At 34.6% G+C, this 22,186-nt stretch overlaps 1 protein-coding gene and 1 long non-coding RNA gene across 2 annotated transcripts; both read right to left on the bottom strand.

Annotated features, from left to right (window-relative positions):
* Window positions 1-6,097: 6,097 nt before the first annotated feature.
* LOC132744828 (uncharacterized) lies at window positions 6,098-12,473 on the bottom strand. The gene is made up of 3 exons (XR_009627751.1): window positions 8,821-12,473; window positions 6,986-7,194; window positions 6,098-6,251 (listed from the first exon to the last, which is right to left on the bottom strand). It is a non-coding gene; the product is annotated as an uncharacterized LOC132744828 (long non-coding RNA).
* A 4,410-nt stretch (window positions 12,474-16,883) lies between these two features.
* On the bottom strand, window positions 16,884-21,343 carry LOC132744820 (neuronal acetylcholine receptor subunit beta-3-like). Its single transcript, XM_060733603.1, has 3 exons — window positions 20,668-21,343; window positions 19,254-19,351; window positions 16,884-17,685 (listed from the first exon to the last, which is right to left on the bottom strand). Exons 1-3 carry the CDS (start codon window positions 21,307-21,309, stop codon window positions 16,944-16,946), a joined length of 1,482 nt encoding a protein of 493 aa, XP_060589586.1. The 5' UTR covers window positions 21,310-21,343; the 3' UTR covers window positions 16,884-16,943.
* Between the last annotated feature and the right edge of the window lie 843 nt (window positions 21,344-22,186).

Genomic DNA, 22,186 nt, shown 5'->3' with positions numbered 1-22,186 from the left:
GCTGTCTCAAACTAACAGAGACGTTAACATATTTTGTAGGCACGGTAGAGGTTTATCCTGATAGACGCGACGTGTAACAAGCGCGATCAGCAATCACATGTGTAGCCTGATGCTACCAAATTAAATGTTGTATTGAGGAATGATTGATCTATGTCTATACTGGTAGCATGCTGTACTTACTGTGTATAGTCAACTAGAGACACAAAAATCATTAAACAGGCCAAAACGCATTTTATTAAAAATCATTCAACTCAAGTACTAGTGGTATCGATCAATCCTGCTAAGTTTCACTTAAATTGCACAAGTGGTATAAGAGAAGTAGCCTGGACAAAATTTAAAAAAAAATAATTTAAGCATAACCATAAACCTTGAAAATGCCGACGATATATGAAAAAGGAGAGCAAAGACCGATTGGTTTTGAAGGCAAGTGCTTGATTATGATTGTGATCTATTTTTCATTTCGAAACAGCCCATGCAATATCGTGTCAGAATTCTTTAGGGAAAAGTTTGTTTAATAAACAGATTATTACAATATAATAAAGATGATAATATATAAATTGTATTAATCTATATAATTGGTTTAGATATGAACGAGAAAATGCCAACGAAATCCCGCAGGAAATACAGAATATATTATCTTAAATTATGCATCAAGACATCTAATAAAAATTGTCCCTGAAGATTTAAATACCAAGAGTTGTATATATTGACTTGATCATTTGTCGCGGTCCAAAACGGTTCACTAATTAGGGAAGAAGATGTGTAGGCGGCGGAACGATATTCAGAGTGTCCCAGGTTCGAGTCCCTGTCATCCTAAACATTTTTCTCACACTACGTGGGGGCATGGCGGTATTTAATTGCAGTTTCCGGGAAGTGCTCTTTGAACCCATAAGTAGTTCGAGGAGACATTTCAATATAACGGGGGCAGTGTGTCGCGGTTCAGAACGGTTCACTAATTAGGGGGAAAGATTTGTAAACGGCAGGGTAGCGCAGTCGGAATTTCCGCTGAACGGTATCCCGAGGGTCCCAGTTTCCAGTTCCGGTTAAGCTTCACCCTTTGACTATCGTTTCTGTTCATGGTTAAATACTCTTGTTTTTGTTTTAAAAGAGTTCCAAAATATCCACTTAAAACGAATAAATATATGATTACATGATTGGATTCTTTAGCAATTCAAAGTCAGATTTGATTTAAAAGCTTTGAAACACTTTTCATGTCTGTGTCATTTTGCATAAGAATGGTCATTAAGGAAAATCAAAGGGCTGCATGCTCTGTGGCATTTTCTGATCTTTCCTGTATAAGTTTATTTTTATATACTATAATTCATCTTACGCAGCGACTGCGTTTAGATTTTTTTCTATAACAGTTTGAGATTGATACATATGGAATTTTGCATGCCTAGAGTTGCATCAAAAAATCATTTTTCATTCTTTTATGACAGCCACACTTTATCCTTGCATATCGTGGCCACTTCCTTAAAAAAGACACTAAAAAAATGTTGCCTCGACTAGGATTTGAACCTTAGGCCTCTCACACCCTAAACGAGCGCGCTACCCCTGCACCACGGTGAAGTAATACGTAGGTAGCCAGAATAAAAACAATTACATTGTAATTCTTAATTGAGAATTTCCATTTCTTGTTTGTAATCCTTATTAATTTCGAAGTATTTTGTTTACGATGAACATGTTGTTTAAACACTGATGAAAATAATTTAGCGAAAATCTTCTCGCTAAAACAGTCCGACATGTATATATTCCACTACTCGACAGTCAGACTTATTTGTGTACTACGTTCTGGAGTATTCGGTAATCGACATCGCTAAAAATAGCATTTTCATTGATTAAGCTTAACGGAAATAGTCGAACATTATTCATTGGGTAAAAAAGATATTCATCCGCGAAATTTGTGATTGTAACCTCATATTTCTATTGACTAATCTAAACTTTTAATGCACTGTAATTCGTTAAATGTCTACATTACAGGTCTTTCTTTTAAATTGCTGGTTTTTAAGCAGTTTTGAGTGAGAACTACTTTGCGCTGTTAGGTCTGTGTTAGACCGTGGATGTTAGCTTTGTATTTACTGATCTTGCGATCAGAAAATACAATCAAAGCACTGAAAGTACTGGAGTGTCGATTGTGTTGTGAAATATATAACCTTTCACAGCCTGAGTCTGTTTATTGATTACGCCATTTATTTTCGTTGCAGATAATGTACAGTTTGATATTTATTCAAATATTTTAGTTCTATTAGACCTATCTCTAAAAAGAAGAAAAACAGATCTAGATGACATAAATTATAGGTTTTTACAGCAAAAGTGTGCCTTAAGAAAGATATTGGCACACTTATTAAAATATTGGCCCAAAGTTAATGCCGTTCAAGTATACCGGTATTGTCTTAATGAACACTTGCCCTGTATCATAACCTTTTTATTGCATTTGCAGCAATGCTGCCCTGTATTTTAATCTTATCAAAATCTGAGACTTGGGCAGCCCTTATACTCCATATGGGATCACATGGCCCCACCTGGGCGGCCCATGTACTCAATATGGGCCCCATATGGGCAGCCCTTGTACTAAATATGGGTTTCAAATGGGCAGCCCAGATACTTCCATTATGGGTAGATTTTGAATTCCGGGATAGATCTATTTTCAAGTACTTCAATTATAAGTTTGCTGGACGTTAAGTTGCAACTGGCATAATTCTTGTACTTGCATTAAATATTCAAGTGATGTTTTAACTGGAACAGACAGATTATGGCACAAAGCCTTTATTATCTTGCAAGAAAACAACACACAATGTATATGCTTTAACAATGTTAACTTTATTTAGTAATCTCAATTATGGTAAGAGTGTATCATATATATACAGATTCTCAAAGACACAACTGCAAACCTACTCCCATGTCTTTTTAAATTTCTACATAATTCATAGGAAAGTATTATACATTTATTGTAATTCATTACAAATTTCTATCTACCAATTACTTTCATTTTCAAATGAAATAGTATCTATGTTTTATATGATATTTAAATTTTCAGATATCTTTGTATTGGACAAATGAAATAGATCTACATGAATAAATATAAAAAGTTGTTCATTACAACCATATATTACACTTTGGTATGATAGTGCTGAAGAAAAAAAATATTATACAGCTTGTGAAATGTAACAAATATAATAAAACAAAACCTTGGCACAGTTGTAATACTGTTCATAGATGTGTAAACAAAATATACAGCTGATGAAAAGTAACAAATATAATAACAAAACCTTGGCACATAGAAATACTGTTTATAGACGTGTAAAAAAAATATGCAGCTGATGAAAAGTAACAAATAGTTTGTACCAGTTTGTAAAAATAACCAGCTTCATTTCTCATATCTTCATCAACAAAAACCACAATAAAGGCAAGAAATAACAATAGTATTTACAATTTAATGCATTTCAATTGTTAATATCAATAGTTATAGTAACCTTTTGTGAAACGTTACTGTTTGGATCAGTTTTCTATGTGCTAATATCATTCTCAATATGAATTTCATTAATCTTTTATCAATTTTCAATGGTTTATGGAAGTTAACGTTGAATTATATCCTGACTCACTAGCCACTTTGTGAAAAAAATTATCGAATTTGATAACTATATAAATATCAAAAAAGTTAACCAAGTATACTGAAATTCGGAAAAAAAATATGACAACAACGTCAATAAAATGACTTCATCTTTGCGATGCTTCCTGATAAAAAGTTTCTCGCATATTTCAACCTTTTATTGAAAGGAACCAAACATTAGTGGAGTTTTAGACATAAAGTAAACACATACATGTATACTGTATCAATGTAAATATCATGATAAGTTCACTTCTGAATACCAAAAGTTGTTATTTTCACTCATGGCTGCGCCACTTTGTGAACAACATGGCTGCGCCACTTTGTGAACAACACTTTAGGTATCCACTCTGTGAAATTAATTATAAATAAAATGTGATATTACACCGAAATTAACAATTATCCTATATATCACAGAACAGTAATTAATTATGGATATATTCCTTTAAAAAATGTGAAATAATACTGATTTAACAAGATCAAATTTGTTGTGAAGAAGTTCATTTAAAAAATTGTCAGTAAAAATAGTTGTTTCAGTAATTTATCCGATATTATCAAAGTTTCAACAATAACAAAAATAAAGATTACAAGAAGCATCATTGTACAGTATTTCAACTTGATTTAAAAGGTTAATACCATACCTATATATGTGTTCCCTGTTAGTGTTAAGTTTGGACAAGATGTTATAATTGTATTGATCAGTATCAAAAACATTCCCCAAGCATTTAATGTCTTGATTTAAATAGCAACAATGTTTAATGAAAAAAAATAACAACAGCATATAGACAACAGAAAAACAGCATATAATGTCAACAACAAACATTACATAGCAGCAAAATAAACTGACTAGAAGGCAAAGAATTTTTCATTTACAAGAAAGACATGCTATGCTGATGACCTCAAACATTAAAATTAGCAACAAAAAGTATAACAAGACACACAAATGAGCCACTTACTGTAGTTCTGACCCTTATCACATTTTAAAATACTTTGATATCTATTGACTTTCAATCATTGGAATAACTTATATGCCGATGAAGAAAAGGTTCGAAAATGTAAAATAAAAGTCATTCATTTTATGCTTTTGTGTGTATTACTGATGTATCCGTGAAAATTATATTTGATAATTTCACAGTGAAAATGATCCAAATTTCAAACTTTTCAATGACGAGACTACTTTTTAAAGATTTTCCCCATGTGGTACCTTAATATCATTTTTGCTTACAATTCTGACATTCTCAGGACTGTTTCAAGACTAACCTATCCAAATAATATTCCTCTGAATAAAACAAAATTAATTTTCCTTAAAATACAAAACTTTTAAAAATGGCCGCCACTTACATTTCACAAAGCCAGGTCATACATAAATTGCCTGAGTAACAGAAATAAGGTGGGATGGTGTGACTTTTTCTTCTAGAATTGGTTGTTTTTATTATTAAAACAAGCGATTATTCATATTTTTTTAATAAAATAAATAAAATCATTGCTATTCAACGTTGATTGTCAAACTTTTTGTTCAGCCCAAGACTCCTGTATTTATGAATAATTGGACTTAAATTCAACTAAAATTGATGTTAACAGTGGGGAAAACAGATTTAATAATTATTAAAGTTAATATTGAGGAAATTTCATTAGCATAAAATAAAAAGACACTTTATTGTTTGTTGTGTAAGATGTAATTTTATATCATTGAGGGACTTTTAAATAACAGTGTTCTCACTCGTGAGAATAATGTTTTTACAGCTCACTTGATGATATAAAATTTCATCTTACACACTAACAAACAAATATCCTCTATAGATTTGCATTTTTTAAAAATAAAAACATGTCTAGTCACTTCCTTCATTTGCTTCAGGTAAGGTCTCGGACACTTTGTTTCTTGCTTTCCTTCCCCCATCGCGGTCCCACGCCCCAGCCAGCCACTTTGAAACCTTTATTTCAATATCCTTCCTCGTCGCAGTCTTTGTCGGCAAGTTCCTTTGGACACATTCTATAAAACAAGCATCCTTATCCTTAAAGAAAGAAATGAAATGCAGTGAAATGTAGGTATTGAAACCATTCAAAGGTCATAAGTCACCTTTTAGCATTTTGAGCATAAAATTGGAATATAAACTAATTCTGGTATGTTTTAACAAGTATAGATGTTTGTGTCCCGGTTTTACATAGCTTTTAACAATATGTCTGTGATATCGCTGCAGTCAGTTGTAAGCTGAGATCATCTTATCGGTGTATCAGTAAAGAATGTTAAGGTAAGCAAATAACTTGCTTTACAGGAAGGTGATTTCTGCTTATATTATGCATCACAACACAATGCATGGGATCAAAACCACACAGCATGTAAAATATTCCCATAAAAGCTAGTCAAGCATTTTCCTTCATTAAAGCGATACCCAAAGACACAAATACAAGATCTTGGATAATATTTCTATTTTGAAAACCTTACTTAAAGACACCACTTTGCAAATTTCATAAAATATCACTTACTAAACAATACATTCAGAATCTGGAGGCCCCCAAATTTTCGCTTCCCCTTCAGTCCCTTCATATTGAACATTTTCGCCAGTTCATTTGATATCATTTCCTTCATCAAGCGGTCAACAGTTTCCCGCACATCAGCCCCACCAAACATTGAGAGGAACCGCACCTTAAATAAAGCGAAACAAAAACTTTTTTCAATGTAAATTTTAACACTACTAAGTTTCAAAATTATATTATGTGCATTTGTCATGGGCTGCAAGTTACCAAATGACAAATAATTGTCAACTGGACCTCAAAAACATGATCTGCCAAGAAAACTGTTTGGATTGACAAATTTAAAGATCTTTCCTCATATATTTACAGCCTAAGTGACTTGTGCCTTTTTGTTTGTCCCCTCCACCGAGTGTAATGGGGCACATTATCATTGTTGTTTTTTAAACACGAGTTTATACAGTATGAACAGAATAATTTTTGATATTATAATAACAGCGCAATTCCTGGATTTTGTGGGTACTAGTCATTTTCCTGGTATTTTGAAAGCTGCCAGCATTTTGATTAATGAATTGACTGTCTTGTCTTAATAATCAATGTTGAAAACGAGGCCAACTGCCCATGTCTTGTGCTCATGGCTATTATAGCATATCTAAATAATAAGATAACTGTTTCAATATGAATCAAAAAATTAAAACAAGCCAGTTTTTAATTCCGAAAGTAATGCAGTAGCTAGTGTTTGTCCACTGTGCAATATTTTCCTACATAAGTATAGCAGAATGATAATACATTATCATCAAGTGCTAACCACAGACCATTATGTTATTTTGCATTTAAGCCAGTGGATATGAGGAATACTTTTTTCAGTTACTAATGGTGCAATAATTACATGACTAACACTATGCTTACCACAGATGACAGCTTTGTCTGATCTCCCAGAAGCTCATGGAATGTTTCCATCTGCTAAGGAGAACGAATAGGGAATGAGATATCTTCAGGAAGCTGCAGCGGTTGGTCATCTGCTGCTGACCTTGACAACAATTGCTACATCATCCTCTTAATTTCACGATTCTCCTCCCGCATTGTCTCCAAGACTCAGAGAATCTGTGTAACAGCAGCTTCAAACAAGAGCTGTCCGTAAGACAGCGCGCTCGACTTTTTTAGTGCTTGCCTATAATACAAAACATTGACAGTTAAGGGCCATAATTCAAATAAAATCTTTGACAGAATTACCTTCTCCTGGACATGTTTGGGAATCATGATTGTAAACAAGTATTCCAACTTTCAAATTAATATCTCAAACAGTTCAGTCAAAAAGTGGACTGGTACTAAAAACTTAACCAAGATTCTAAGTCGATAAAAGGCCTTAATTTTTAAAACAAATCCTTGACAGAGTTACCTTCTCTTGCGTACAGATGGGGGTAATGATGTGAAATAGCATTAAAAGTTTCAAAGCAATATCTCAAAGGGTTAAGGCAATAAGTGGATTTTACCCATATTCAATGTATTTTCTAAAAAAGGGCATAATTCTGTCAAAAACCTTGACAGAGTTATGTCCTCCTGTCTGTTGATGAAGGTCGTGATGGTAAACAAGTATGGTCAGTTTCAAAGCAATACCTCCAATGGTTTTGAAATAAAGTGAGGTGGTACAAAAAACTTAACCAAGATTCTAAGTCGATAAAAGGCCTTAATTTTTAAAACAAATCCTTGACAGAGTTACCTTCTCTTGCGTACAGATGGGGGTAATGATGTGAAAATAGCATTAAAAGTTTCAAAAGCAATATCTCAAAGGGTTAAGGCAATAAGTGGATTTTACCCATATTCAATGTATTTTCTAAGTCAAAAAGGGGCATAATTCTGTCAAAAACCTTGACAGAGTTATGTCCTCTTGTCTGTTGATGAAGGTCGTGATGGTAAACAAGTATGGTCAGTTTCAAAGCAATACCTCCAATGGTTTTGAAATAAAGTGAGGTGGTACAAAAAACTTAACCAAGCTCAATACACTTTCTAAGTCAAAAAAGGGCCATAATTCTGTCAAAAACCTTGACAGAGTTATGTACTCTTGTCTGTAGATGGAGGTTATGATGGTGAACAAGTATGGTAAGTTTCAAAGCCATACTTGTAATACTTCTGAAATAAAGTGGGGTGGTACGAAAAACTTAACCAAGGTGTGACGCCAACGCTAACTCTAACGCCGACGCCGACGCCGGGGCGAGTAGGATAGCTCCCCTTTTCATAGAAAAGTCGAGCTAAAAAGGATTGATAATTCTAGGCTTTATACTTTTAGAGCTTTGTGAATTACAAATGAAAAAAATCCAGTATTTTAAATTTTTCCTTGGCTTTAACAGTAATTAACACTAAAATCTCAAAAGGATTGTTGAGTGTGCAAGGTCACAAAATGTGAAAATGATAAGAAATCATGAATTAAACTTAAGATATTTTTGAGCTAGGCATGTCATGGGGTGAAAATAAACATTTTTGACTATTCCAAGGACAGTAACTTTGGATAACAGTCGTGGGGTCAGACAAGAATAGGCGAACATTAATTCACATCATGATAAAGACTAACACAAGTAATCATTAATTTCTTTTGAACTAGGGGCGTCATAAGGTGAAACTTTCCATTTTTGGCTGTGTCACTCAATCCAGCTTGTTACAACATTTATTGGCTTGTTTTGAGGATAGAACATTTAATAAGTATGTACTGTAATGAATATATTTACAGCTCCGAAGTTTATACTTACTGGGCCCAATAATCTGCCCACGGGAGGGCGTATCAGAAGCACCTTGTATTAGAGAAGCAGTCTTTGCACATCACTTCTGGCCTCTCGCAATGCCTGTGCAGATAAGCAAGGCGGAGGTGAAAGCAGGCTTCGTGCCTGTTTGGCGTTGTTGCTTTGTCAATAACTTGTGATGGCCTACTCTCGGTGTCTGTCTCATTCTCATCAGTGTCACTATCCGATTAATACAGCCTTTTTGATGGCCTATTGACAATAAAATGAAAATACATTAATAAGTAGTTAAAAAATACATATACATTAAGTGAGTTATTGCACCAAGTGACAATATGATTATGACCTGTACACGGCTGACAAACATGTATTAGTCTATGTTTACGTACCGAATTGTTGTGCCGCAATTTTTTCTACCAAGGATTTTTAGCACGAATGCGCTCGTTTCCTGATGGGATTATTTCATGAACAGGAAGGGCTAGAGACTTGGAGTTGGTCTCATTTGGAAGCTTAATACAAATGTGAAATAATGATAAAAGATTTTTTAATTGTCTGGACAATTGTTTTCACAACGGCCTGGGTAGTGAATCCCTTGCTCGTAGGCTCGAATCTAGAGTTTCCAGCCTTCTCTTAACTTATAGTATGTTTTTAAAGGGGGTCATAATTTACATTTTTTTGGTTTTCCAATTTTTTACGATGAACACAGGTTTAATTATCTATCAGGTCATATTTTTTCTTCTCAGGTCCGATACTCATGCCTGTGCAACAGCTAGAGGGCTTGGTTGGTACTTGGAAAAAATACTTGAATTTGTAAAAATAAGTATTTGTATTTAATATTTTAAAATGCTTATGAATGAAATGTTGGTACAAAATGGAAGGGACTTCTAAGGCTAGGGGGGGACACTGGATTTCAAATGATGGTGTCCCTTTAAAAAGAGATCTCTTAAAATTTAGTCTAGATAGAAACAATATTTTTAAAATGTTAGTGTCGACTCCGTCACAGTTAAGTAATTCAACAATAACAACTATACACATGCATAGGTCACCTAAAGTGCCTAAGAGTCAGGGCGTAAATTCTAGAAAATGTCGCAAATTAAACGACTATTGGGAAATTACATTACAAAGGCAAAAACCAAAAACTAAACAGCGTTTACAGCTTACCTACACACACAATAAACATGTAAGGATATAATATGAAAAGTCGTTATACGAAATCGTGGTTAAATGCTCAGAATCGAAAAGAAATATTTTTTTCGTGTACAATTTTACAATTTAACATTTCAATACACAATTTGATTTTAAGCGGCAGCGGAAATCACGTCTGCACATGCTCGAAATAAATTTTTTCATCAAAAACTGATTTTTATAAATTGTTTCTGAATTTATAGTTTAAAAACACATTTTTATATTTAAATAATAAAAATTAAAACCAATATAAAAACTTAACAAATTAATTTCTCGCACCTGCTCAGGCATGCTAATATTTATCGGGTTGCCCAAATGGGACCCATATGGGTCCCTCATGGCTTGTATAAATGTTTAAAATAATGCTACGATTTTATATAGGATAATAGCAATTTATGCCAAGGTGGTCATACTATAGCTCAAAGTAAACGAGTTCTAAAGAAATAAATAAAAGAAAAATTGTTTTTCCTTAAAGTGCTGAATTATGGTACCCATATGGGTCTAATATATAGGCGTACCCAAATGGACTTGCCAATATTGGATCCATATAGGTCCAATATGGGCATACCCATTAGCTTGCCTAGATATAGCCCATATAGGTCCCATATATGCATGTTTGCTGGGTATGTATTATTCAGTACAGTACCTCCAAAATCTGCATATTCTGCACATATGTCAATAAGTATACAGTCACATTGTGACAATAAGAAATATTTAAGGTTAAATGTGGTAAATACTCTGTGATTACTTCTCACATTTACTTGATATTAATAACCAATACTCGTTACATTAAAAAGCATACTAGTGACACCGGCGAGCAACTCCAAAGCAATACTCGGTAAACTGACATGTTTATTTATTCTCAAAATGCACTGTCATCTGAAATTTTATTGTTGTCAGATTGAACGTTTACCTTGAATTTACCTTTGTTCATAGTCTTGAAATGGGATGAAAGTCCTCGTAATATCGAGCAATATCCGGCGGTAAAGGCTCCCACGTTTACAATTTTTTACATGATTGCTAAGAACCGAATCGATACTGTTTAAACGGTGGTACTTCTATGCACTATACTATACCATGTATTCGAGTCGCCAAATGATGACTTACTTTCTATACAAGTAAATAATGTTCAGTGCTCATCACGATTTAGGCGGCACACATTTTCTGCATTGTATCCGCATTTCGTTATTTAAAAGATCAAAGAAAAATCAACTTTAACAAAAACGAATTATGTCACAAGCAATTATTGCACGGTGATGGTATGTGGTCCAGGTTGTAAACACCCATTCTCCATTTTTTACTTTGATAAACCAATAAGTATAGATAAAATCCATGATTACAGGAAATTATTAAGATAATTTGTAAGACAATATGGTCATCTCGAATAAACGGTAAAAAATATCATAACCGTTTATGAATGAAAATCGAAACGAATCCATTTAAAAGTGTAACTGTGGGGGCCTTACCGGCGGTACGGTATTCCTCAGTGGAACTAGTTTTGTTGCTCTATGTTGAATTATCTTTGTTTCATGTGTTCATACCTTTCATTGTTTTACGTTTTCATGTCATAATTTATATACCTTTTCTAATTGAAATTGTTATTGATGAAAGTGTGTGAGGGAAGAATTTACAGTTCATAAATGTTTAAGCTACTGGTTGGGGACCACCAAAACCGGACAACCACCAAACCCGGACGGCCCTGAAAATGCTTAATTTAGTATTTTCTTTGTTCAGTGGTTGTCACTTTTTTTATCAACAATAAATGCATGTTTCATTCTAAAAATAAATAAATAAATTTATTTCAACCACCGTAAATGGTAATATAATTTTAATGGCTATTTCAAGAATGTTGACGTTGAAATTTGGGGGGTCAAGAAAACAATGCCTGACCTCATGTACCATCTATAATCATTTGAAGAGTAAACAATAGAATTTCCAAAACTTCAGCATTTGTTTCTGAATCATTGTCTATCATGTTAAAAATTAAAACACCCAAGCTGTTATCTGAATTAAATAACGTCATGTACATAAATGTCCGGACACATGGTGCTGTAGTGTAGACAATTGAGGTAATTTTGATACCTCCTTGTCGAGCCTCAGATATAAGTGTCAATACAATCAGACAAACAAGTTTGTTAGTTAGGGGAAGAACCTAGCTGAACCTTGTCAATTTTTTTGGTCTCTAGGTTAAAACTTATGAAACCTGTACAGAAAAATGTTCAAAAAGTGTCCGCGGTTGATGGTCCCTGACCCTGTTGTATTAATCACAACATCTCATCTTAACAAAGATAATACAACATACAGATCTTTTCAATTATTTTTAGTATATGTGATCTACCGCTGGATGTTCATCAACTAAACAATCTAAAGTGATTTCTTTTTTGTTGCGGACCGAGTTGGTTTAGGGCCGAGTGGACACTTATCTTATACCTCTTCGTACACATTGATAAGATAAGATAAGTTTTATTTCAAGTTGGCAAGTTTTCAATAATACAACATAAGCTCTAGGAGCTTTTATAACTGACTGTATATAACATAAAGTATAAGTCTATCTATCTATCTTCCATATAGTCAAACCCCTGCTGGGGACCTAGACTTGACGCGCGTCAACTGACAAGAATGTTAGTAAAAGAGCTGAAATAACAGAATATAAAAGTAAAGGAAATGAGTATATTGTTAAAAACAGGTTAAAAACAGAAAAGGTATTTTTAGGGAGACGTATGTTCAATCCGGCTTACAGCCAGACTGAACTCGGGGCCAGACAAGTTTATGATTTCAGGTGGTAAAGCATTCCAGTGGACAATTGTTCTTGGGAAAATGAATATTTATAGTAATCAGTTTTAGTTTGGACTTGTTGGAATGCATGGAGATGGGATGTTCTAGATGATCTTGTAAGAGGGACGATATACTTTGGGAAAGGAATAGCCACCTGGTCATGCAGGATGGTTGTGAAACATGACCAACCGTTGGTCAATACGCCGAAGGTCAAGGCGCCTCCATTGAAGGGAAGTCAACATGTCAGTGACACTTGACATACGGCCAAAGTCATGTTTGACCCACCTAGCAGCCCTTCTCTGGACTGACTCTATCTGGTCAATGAGAGTTCCTGTGTAGGGGGACCAGACCGTGGAGCTGTACTCAAGCTGGGGTCTGACAAGTGTCTTGTATGCGGTTGACTTTAACCTTTCTGAGTGAACCTTGATGTTTCGGCGTAGAAAACCAAGTGTTTGATTCGCCTTTGTTGTGATGTTGTTTATGTGTTTGTTCCATGTTAAATCATTTGATATTGTAATGCCAGGTATTTTGCAGATGGAACTGTTTCTAATGTGGTGTTATGTAGGAGGTATTTTGTTGGAATGACTGTTTTTCGTTTTGTGATTTGGATAACCTGGCATTTTGATGGATTAAATTGCATGTTCCATTTTGTTTCCCATTGTTCAAGTTGGTGTAAGTCATGTTGAAGTAAGCTAGAATGAGAAGCGACAGTCAGAGATAGATAGATGGCTGTGTCATCAGCAAATAGGCGGACCTTAGAGGATTGGACATATTCAGGAAGGTCATTTATGTATATAAGAAATAAGAGAGGTCCGAGGACCGAGCCCTGGGGAACACCGGAGGAGACTGGTATGGAGCTGGATGTGGAGCCATTTACCACCACGGACTGTGACCTGTTATCAAGAAAACCTTTGATCCATTTAAGAGTCTGACCCCTTATACCGTAGAAATGCAGCTTATACAGGAGTTTTTCATGGTTGACCATATCAAAGGCCTTAGAGAAGTCAAGAAGGATTAAGTCTACTTGGCTTCTCTGATTTACTGACTGTAGGATATCATCTATAAGCATTAATAATTGGGATTGACATGACCTTTTTTCTCGGAAACCATGCTGCAATTCATAGAACAAGTTTGATCTAGTAAAGTGCTTTGTTATACTGGAGGAGACAATGTGTTCCAGGGTTTTACACAAGATACAGGTAAGAGAGATAGGGCGATAGTTGGCTGGGTCTGACTTGCTACCTTTTTTAAAGACAGGGGCGACATTTGCCATTTTCCAGATGTCTGGTAGAGTGCTGGACTGCAGTGATTTTTGGAAAAGTTTGGACACTATAGGGGCTAATTCTTTACTGGTATTTTTGAGCACAATGGGTCTAATTTGATCGGGTCCTGCAGCCTTATGGGGGTTGAGGTTTTTTAGAAGCTTCTCAACACCTTTTACAGAGATATCAATATCACGCATGGGGCAGTATATAACATAAAGTATAAGATCAACAAAGATAAAACAGCTACAATAAAAAAATGATTAGACATGATATATATACATCACATACATAAAATAGACCTTTTTAGATATTTTTATAAAAATGAATCAGATGGTAAAAAACTAAATGATAGTCAGTGTTCCCATTCACGCACAAATGTGAATTCCGTATAATTTACAAAAATCACGCATGAAATTACAACTAGGTGCGTGCATGCACGTATGAAAATTGAAGTAAAACTGCCAAAAAATTATCCGCAAATTCGAAGCACAAATCAATAATCTACTCACAAATCTCTGAAATTGTTTACAAGACCGTAATTTAATCCGAGGTCATAACTTGGGTTTCCCAGTTGTGCTAATTTTAGCTCATGGACTGGTTTATAATTATTAACGACGGCTTCGCACGCTTTGCTCATTCTGGGACAATTTATTTTGTTTATTAGTCAAAATCGCTGTAAGAGTATCCGATACTTACAATTTCTTCAAAACAGCCTGATATTTGTGTCAAATCACGAAGTCGAAACTGCATTTCAATCTGCTTGAATAAAAATGGCGTCGTTGAAGAGCCAATCACTAGTCTGGAGTTCCTTCCCCTTTCGCTACGCAATACTTGTTAGATGCCGGGAACCAGAATAAGCCAATCACGTGATTCACTCGCGCATTTATATAATTTCTGCGTACAGTACACATTTAAACTAAATTGTAATTTTAATTTTCAATACTTTAATACAATTATAAATGTATGACAACCCCTTCTATATTCAATGCATGAATGGATTTTCTAACTTGTAACCGAACATACGGAACTATTTTTTTTGTCAACGAAATTCGGTTTGCAATAAGAAATAGTCCGGTAGATGGGTGGTTATACCTTTGTGTCGATTTACAATCGACACAAAAAACGGATTGAGCAAATAATCGTGTGTGGTTGGTCTCATTATCGACTATTATGTATTAATAGTGCGTTATCAACGTAAAGTAATAGTTTTTCATTGACATATATAAATTATGTATTATGCCCTGAGATTTTTAAGGTCATAATGCTGTATGCAGTACAGTGTAAGTAATGTTTTTACTTTAGAGAGTATATATTATTATATTGAGGAAAATAATAATGCCAAGGGTATTGCCCGGTTCATGAAAGTGTATTAAGCAATATATTAGGAATTTGGGTTTAATCATTGTTTAAGTTTGTATTCCAAAGTATCGGACAAATCACTGAATTTTATTGCCATCAGCTAAGGGGAAGCGGGCACGGGACTTGGCGTGTCCGCTATAGACTACAATTACGTATATTAGTTAAATGACACTAAATATATATTTCTATACCTATCAGTAAATTTGCTGTGTCATTTGTAGTTAAGCCCCGCTTTTTTAATGTAACTTGATGATAATTGCCGACGGAGCAATCGCAAATTTTCGGCTAAAGAATAATCGTCGGCGTGTTCCTATTGAAAAGATAAGCGGTGGGCATATTCAAAACGATTTTTTTATCTGATTTCCCACCATTCATAGTTTCTAGATCCTATTTTCATACAAGAAACAAGTATAAGCATTATAAATAAATAAATAAATAAAAATAAAAAATATACACACCTTCCAGGATATTAAACTTATGTTTTTCTTTTAAGAATATTTTACCCCGCATGAGCCTACACACTGGTTTCGAACTTATGAAGATAGTATTGCAGTTCAATATATAGGTAACCCGATAAAACATGGCGGAAAGCTGTCCGGTTAGCACAATAGTTAGAGCGTTTGACTGTGAATCGCACGACCCGGGTTCGAGTCCCGGACGGCGCAGGTCACTTTGTTGTGATTGATCATGAAATCCTTTCTACGGTAATTCGCACTGTACCTCTGCTCTGGCATATACAGAAGTTTCAGTTCCTTGCGAAAGTGAAGGCAACTAGTACTAGTAAACTGCTTGACAGCCTGCCAAGGAACGATGTGGTGGTTGAACTGTGCTCTGATGAATTCAAGGTGACTTACTGTCGTGATCCGGAGTGAAAACTACCACCACCACCACCACCATAGAAATTAAAAAGGCTTATTACAACACAATGTTTATTCAAAAACATGAAATGACATAAACATGAAAAAGACTGACCAAAACATGTTTGATAAAAAATATCAAAAATGAAATATTTCCATAAAATGTGTGTACATTTGTAAATATAGGGAGAACGGGGATTATATGAAGTACGGGTCAACTGTTCTAAGCTATAACTTGAAAATGTTTGTATTCCACCAAATAATCATTACTATCACATAATATGCTTACAGTGTACATAGTGCAACTGTCGGTACATGTTTCAACATTCCTGTTGAGGGGATATAGCCGCCCTTCAGACTGTCTTGTTGATATTCGCTTTAAGCTGTTCAAATGAAAAGACTATCAGACTCACTCACTCACTCACTCACTCACTCACTCACTCACTCACTCACTCACTCACTCACTCACTCACTCACTCACTCACTCACTCACTCACTCACTCACTCACTCACTCACTCACTCACTCACTCACCAACTCTCACTCACTCACTCACTCACTCACTCACTCACTCACTCACTCACTCACTCACTCACTCACTCACCATCTCACCAACTCACTCACTCACTCTCACTCACTCACTCACTCACTCATTTTCTACTCAAGTGTTAACATGTATATCATACTATTGAACTTCACATGAGGAAGAATAGAAACAAAAATGTTACAACAGTAACAATTGTGAGCAAAACGATGAATATAAATGTGTCAATACGCTGCAAAACCATCGCCCATGTGTACGGGTTTTCTACTTCATTCCTTCCACATTTTTCTACATCTTTAATCTCCTCATACTCGTCATGTATATCGCTACCATGCCTTACACCTTTACTCGGTATAATAAATGCCCATGTACAGCGTTTGTCCCCGAAGACAGCGATCAGTTTTGCTTGAAGAACGGTATAAAACACTGTTAAAACGCTCAGAAATAAAAGCACCGTAATGAAGAGAACAAAGTAAGAAATTTGAAGAGAGTTAGGAGGTAATGTGTTGCTGACAACGGTGATGAATATTCCGTAAGACAAAAATATAGTTATTGAAAATGCTCCCTTCTCCCCAGATCCGATTGGCACAAGAAAAATACAAATGTTTAGGAAAGCTAACATAAGTAAGGGCAAAATCAGCGTGAAAGTGATAAATCCTGCACGTCTGTGCACGTGGAAAGATATATTTATGAAACTTATATTATACTTTGTGATTTGCTTTGTTTCTACTTGTTTCACATCCCAGGCCGTGTTGTCCGTGAATTCTTCTAATGTGACATCAGTGTTGTGATTAAGAACAACGGTTGCTTCAGTTTCATCCGACACATAATACGTCAATGTACAAACCTGCTTGTCGAACGGATAATACTGGATGTTAACATCGCAAACCACGCTGTGTGTGAAAAAGAAAATTATTAAATTATAAGATACCGGGTTATAAAGGGGGATATGATTTTAACAAATACCCGAGTCTGTTGGAATATCGGGATGGTGTCAAATGGTTTGTTACAAGATTACGAGGTGACACATGCGATCTTACTTAACAAGGGATACTGCAAAATGACCTGAAAAACATGAGTGCACATATATTGCGACATGCTATTACAATAACATGAATGAACATACAACCGCGACATGATATCTCAAGAACATGATTGTACATAGACTGTGACATGACATTACAAGAACAGTATTATGCATTTACTGCGACATGACACTACAAGAACATGATAGTAAATATACTGCGACATGACATGACAAAAAAATAATTGTGCATAAACTGCGACATGACAAAACAATAACATTATTGTACATAAACAAGAACATGACTGTAAATATACTTTGACATGATATTACAAGAACATGATTTTATATATACGGCCACATGAAAATACAGGAACATAATTGTACATATACTTCGATATGACAATTAAAGACAATTATTGTGCATATACTGCGACACCACATTACAAGAACATGATTGTACATAAACTGTGACATGATATTACAAGAACATGATTATACATATACTTTGGCATGATATTACAAGAACATTATTTAACATATACTGCGACATGAAAATACAAGAACATGATTGAACATATACACTGCGATATGACAATACAAAAACATGATAGTACATATACTGCGACATAATATTTCAAGAACACGATAACATGAATATACAAGAACATGATTGTACATATACATAGACATGACACTACACGAACATGATTGTACATATACTACGACATGACAATACAAGAACATGATTGAATATATACTGCGATATGACAATACAAGTATATGATTGTTCATATACTACGACATGATATTGCAAGAACATTATTTTACATATACTGCGACATGACAATACATGAACATGATTGAACATATACTCCGACATGACAATACAAAAACATGATTGAACATATACTGCGATATGCCAATACAAGTATATGATTGTACATATACTACGACATGATATTACAAGAACATTATTTTACATATACTGCGACATGACAATACAAAAACATGATTGATCATAAACTCCGACATGACAATACAAAAACATGATTAACATATACTGCGATATGAAAATACAAGAGCTTCATGGTACATATACTGCGACATGATATTTCAAGAACATGATTTTACATATGCTGCGACATGACAAAACAAGAACTTGATTGTGCATGTACTGCGACATGAATTTCAAAAACATGATTGTACATATGATTTGGCAAAGCACGGTTACAAATCGCATTTAGTTTTTGCTGTGTTTTAAAAGATAGAAAATGCAAAAACTAAATTGATTGATATATTATGGCTATTTGTTAATTTGTCTTCTTCATTACAGAAACTTAAGATCGAAAATGATACCAATGATTTTGAAGCATGTGTATAATAAAATGAAGGACAATTAAATGACGTTGTAGAAAGATTTTACAATGATCATACCTATATAAACCCTCTGGTACCCATTGCACATCCCCGCTAGATGAAACCTTTGCTATGTCAGTTTCCATATTACCAACGACACCGTCGCCCTTTATTGCCTAAAGATAATATAAAATGATTAAAGAGAATCAATCAAGAAAGACTTTTAGGCTTAAAAACTAAATCATGTCAATTTTATTAGCATAAAACATTGTTTACGTATTCATTAACACTTTTAGCTCTATTACAGTATATTAACAATACTTGAGTCCGTAGAAAACTATATACGAACATCATTTTCCAAGGCACGAGCGGGCAACAGAGTAAAACCACCGATGTTTCAAAAGTCAACTGGATACAAAATTCCATTAACCCGACATAAAAACTTTAGAACCTCTGTCGAAATTTGGCGAAATAAAAATCTTTAGCAACTCTGTCGTGATTCGGTTACAAATAAAACTTCAAAACTTATAACGAGATTCGGCGACATATTTAAACCCTGTAGGAACCCTTTCGAGATTCGGCGACATACTAAGAAAACCCCTTTAGATCCCCTGCCGAAATTCGGCGACATAAAAATCTCTAAAACTCCTATAGGTATTTCGGCGACATCTTTAGCAACTCTGTCGAGATTCGGTGACAAATAAAACTTCAAAACCTCTGCCAAGATTCGGCGACATATTTAAACCCTGTAGAAACCCTGTCGAGATTCGGCGACATACAATTTTTTTTAGAACCCCTGCCGAGAATCGGCGACATAAAAAAACTTTAGAACCTATGTCGAGATTCGGCAACATACAAACTTCAGAACCTTTGTCGAAATTCGACCACATAAACTATTTTAAGCACCCCTGTCGAGATAAAAACCCCTTTTGTGATTTGGCGACATAAAAATCTTCCGAACCCCTATCGAGATTTGGCGACATTAAAACCTTTAGAACCCCTGTCGTGATTCGGCGACATAAAAAACTTCAGAAACTCTTTCGGGATTCGGCGACATAAAAACCTTAAGAAACGCTGTCGTGACTCGGCGACATGAAAAACTTCAGAACCCTTATCGAGATTCGGCGAAATAAAAACCATAAGAAACCCTGTCGAGATTCGGTGGCATTAAAACTTCAGAAACACTGTCGACCTCCGGCGATATATTTTTTAGAACATCTGTCGAGATTGAGTGACATAACAAAACTTTAGAACCCCTGTCGAGATACGGTGATCGACATAATAACTCATCCACGGAGGCCGTACGGGCATCTATAATAACTTATCTTAGTCAATTATTAAGAAATTAGTTCAACGATAACAGCGTGACCGGAGCTCAAGTCAACTATTAAATATATTGCCTTTGCAGCATACTGATGTCAATGATAATTCTTCATATTTAAAATGAAACAACTAATTCATGACATTATTTCTTGAAAGCTTAAATACTTACCTTTAATATGATCAAACGTGGGGTCCATATCTCCTTAATTGGTATCTTAACGGTATTAGTTTGCGAGTATTGTTCTTCATTCCATGTCAGAAGCTCGTCCCTCCACCATACCCGGAAGTAGCCAAGGATCGAAAACGTTTGACTTGCTATGTCGAAGTCTAGTATACTCATCGGCACAAACTTTGTTGAAACATTTATGGGCGCTGATTGGTCCCATATAGGTCGTATTCTTGTATCGTACTCATAAAGAATATTTTTAAATAAATCCTTCATCACTGTAACGTCACCATAAATCCTATCCGATGCAAAATCAAGTGGTGCAATTTGAGATATATCACCATATGCATTAGTGTCTAGGTGTATAATGAAAGAATCATTCGGTTCTTCAGTAATGGAATAATTTTCAAATGGTACTTCATTACTAGAAATGTTCCCTGATGTAGAGAAATTATCTATAAATGCAAAATGTGATAAAATAGTGTCTAGATTAATAATGAAAGAATCATTCTGTGGTACTTCAGTAATGGGATAATTTTCAAATGGTACTTCATTACTAGAAATGTTCAATGATGAAGAGAAATTATCTGAAAATGCAAACCTCACCACTAAAATAAGTGTAATTAAGTTCCTTATAAACATCATAATGTTAAAACCAAGTTAAGCGAGTTTAAACATATGAATTAGCCCAGTTAAGCGCTTACTAACGACTGTGTAGCGAAAGTGACATTGCAAGAATAAAATCGAAGCATGTACTTTGACCAAATCAATACTTATCTTCACCCTTTCGGTGCCAGAGGGTTATTTATTTATTGATCACCTATTTGCCAGAAGGTTTTCTAAGAAATTACTATATTATAAATTAATATTATTATTATTTATTACTATTTGTTATAAGTATTATAATAATTATATATGTTTCCAAATCTGCTAGTTTTATAATAATCATTGCCGATGGTATAATTATCTATGTATTTATTATGATTATTATTATTATTATAATTATTATAATTATAATAATTATTATTATTTTTATTATAGAAACGGCAAAAGCCATTCATATGGCAAATACGCTGAAAATAATAGGGACGGCATATGCCGTCCCTATGGCAGTGAAAGGGGGAAGGGTCATTGAAAATCTGCGCCAGACATTAGCATTTGACTATGCAATAGTTTTTTTGTCCCTTTAGCCATCGACTAGTTACATAAAAAAGAACTTCTAGAGACCGTTTGTATATCTATACGAATTCCCTGTTTCTTCCGCATAAAACAAAGAGTTGAACTCACAAAACTCACTCTAGATAACCAGATTTAATATACATTTCATAGTTCATTGGTTAATCTAACAATTCGTCTTTCTGGTAAAAAGCACGTGCGCCTACAAGAAGTAGGTAACGACTCAATTAGTATCATTTAACGATATTAATTCCAAAAATTATTAATGTTTTGTATGACAAGTGTATGTGTTGAGATGTAATTTTATTCAATAGACACTAAACGATTTAAACAATTCAAAAATATC

Source organism: Ruditapes philippinarum, unplaced genomic scaffold (assembly GCF_026571515.1).
Source record: "Ruditapes philippinarum isolate M1 unplaced genomic scaffold, ASM2657151v2 ctg316_1_1_1_1, whole genome shotgun sequence".
Taxonomy (NCBI): Eukaryota; Metazoa; Mollusca; class Bivalvia; order Venerida; family Veneridae; genus Ruditapes; species Ruditapes philippinarum.
This window is presented reverse-complemented; position numbering and strand designations above follow the sequence as displayed.

Coding starts and splice junctions, on each gene's coding strand:
- LOC132744820 (XM_060733603.1), bottom strand. CDS start 21,309: ATGATGTTTATAAGGAACTTAATTACACTTATTTTAGTGGTGAGGTTT. Junction 19,352..20,667: donor CACGTTTGATCATATTAAAG/GTAAGTATTTAA, acceptor TATTATCTTTAG/GCAATAAAGGGCGACGGTGT. Junction 17,686..19,253: donor GTACCAGAGGGTTTATATAG/GTATGATCATTG, acceptor TTTCACACACAG/CGTGGTTTGCGATGTTAACA.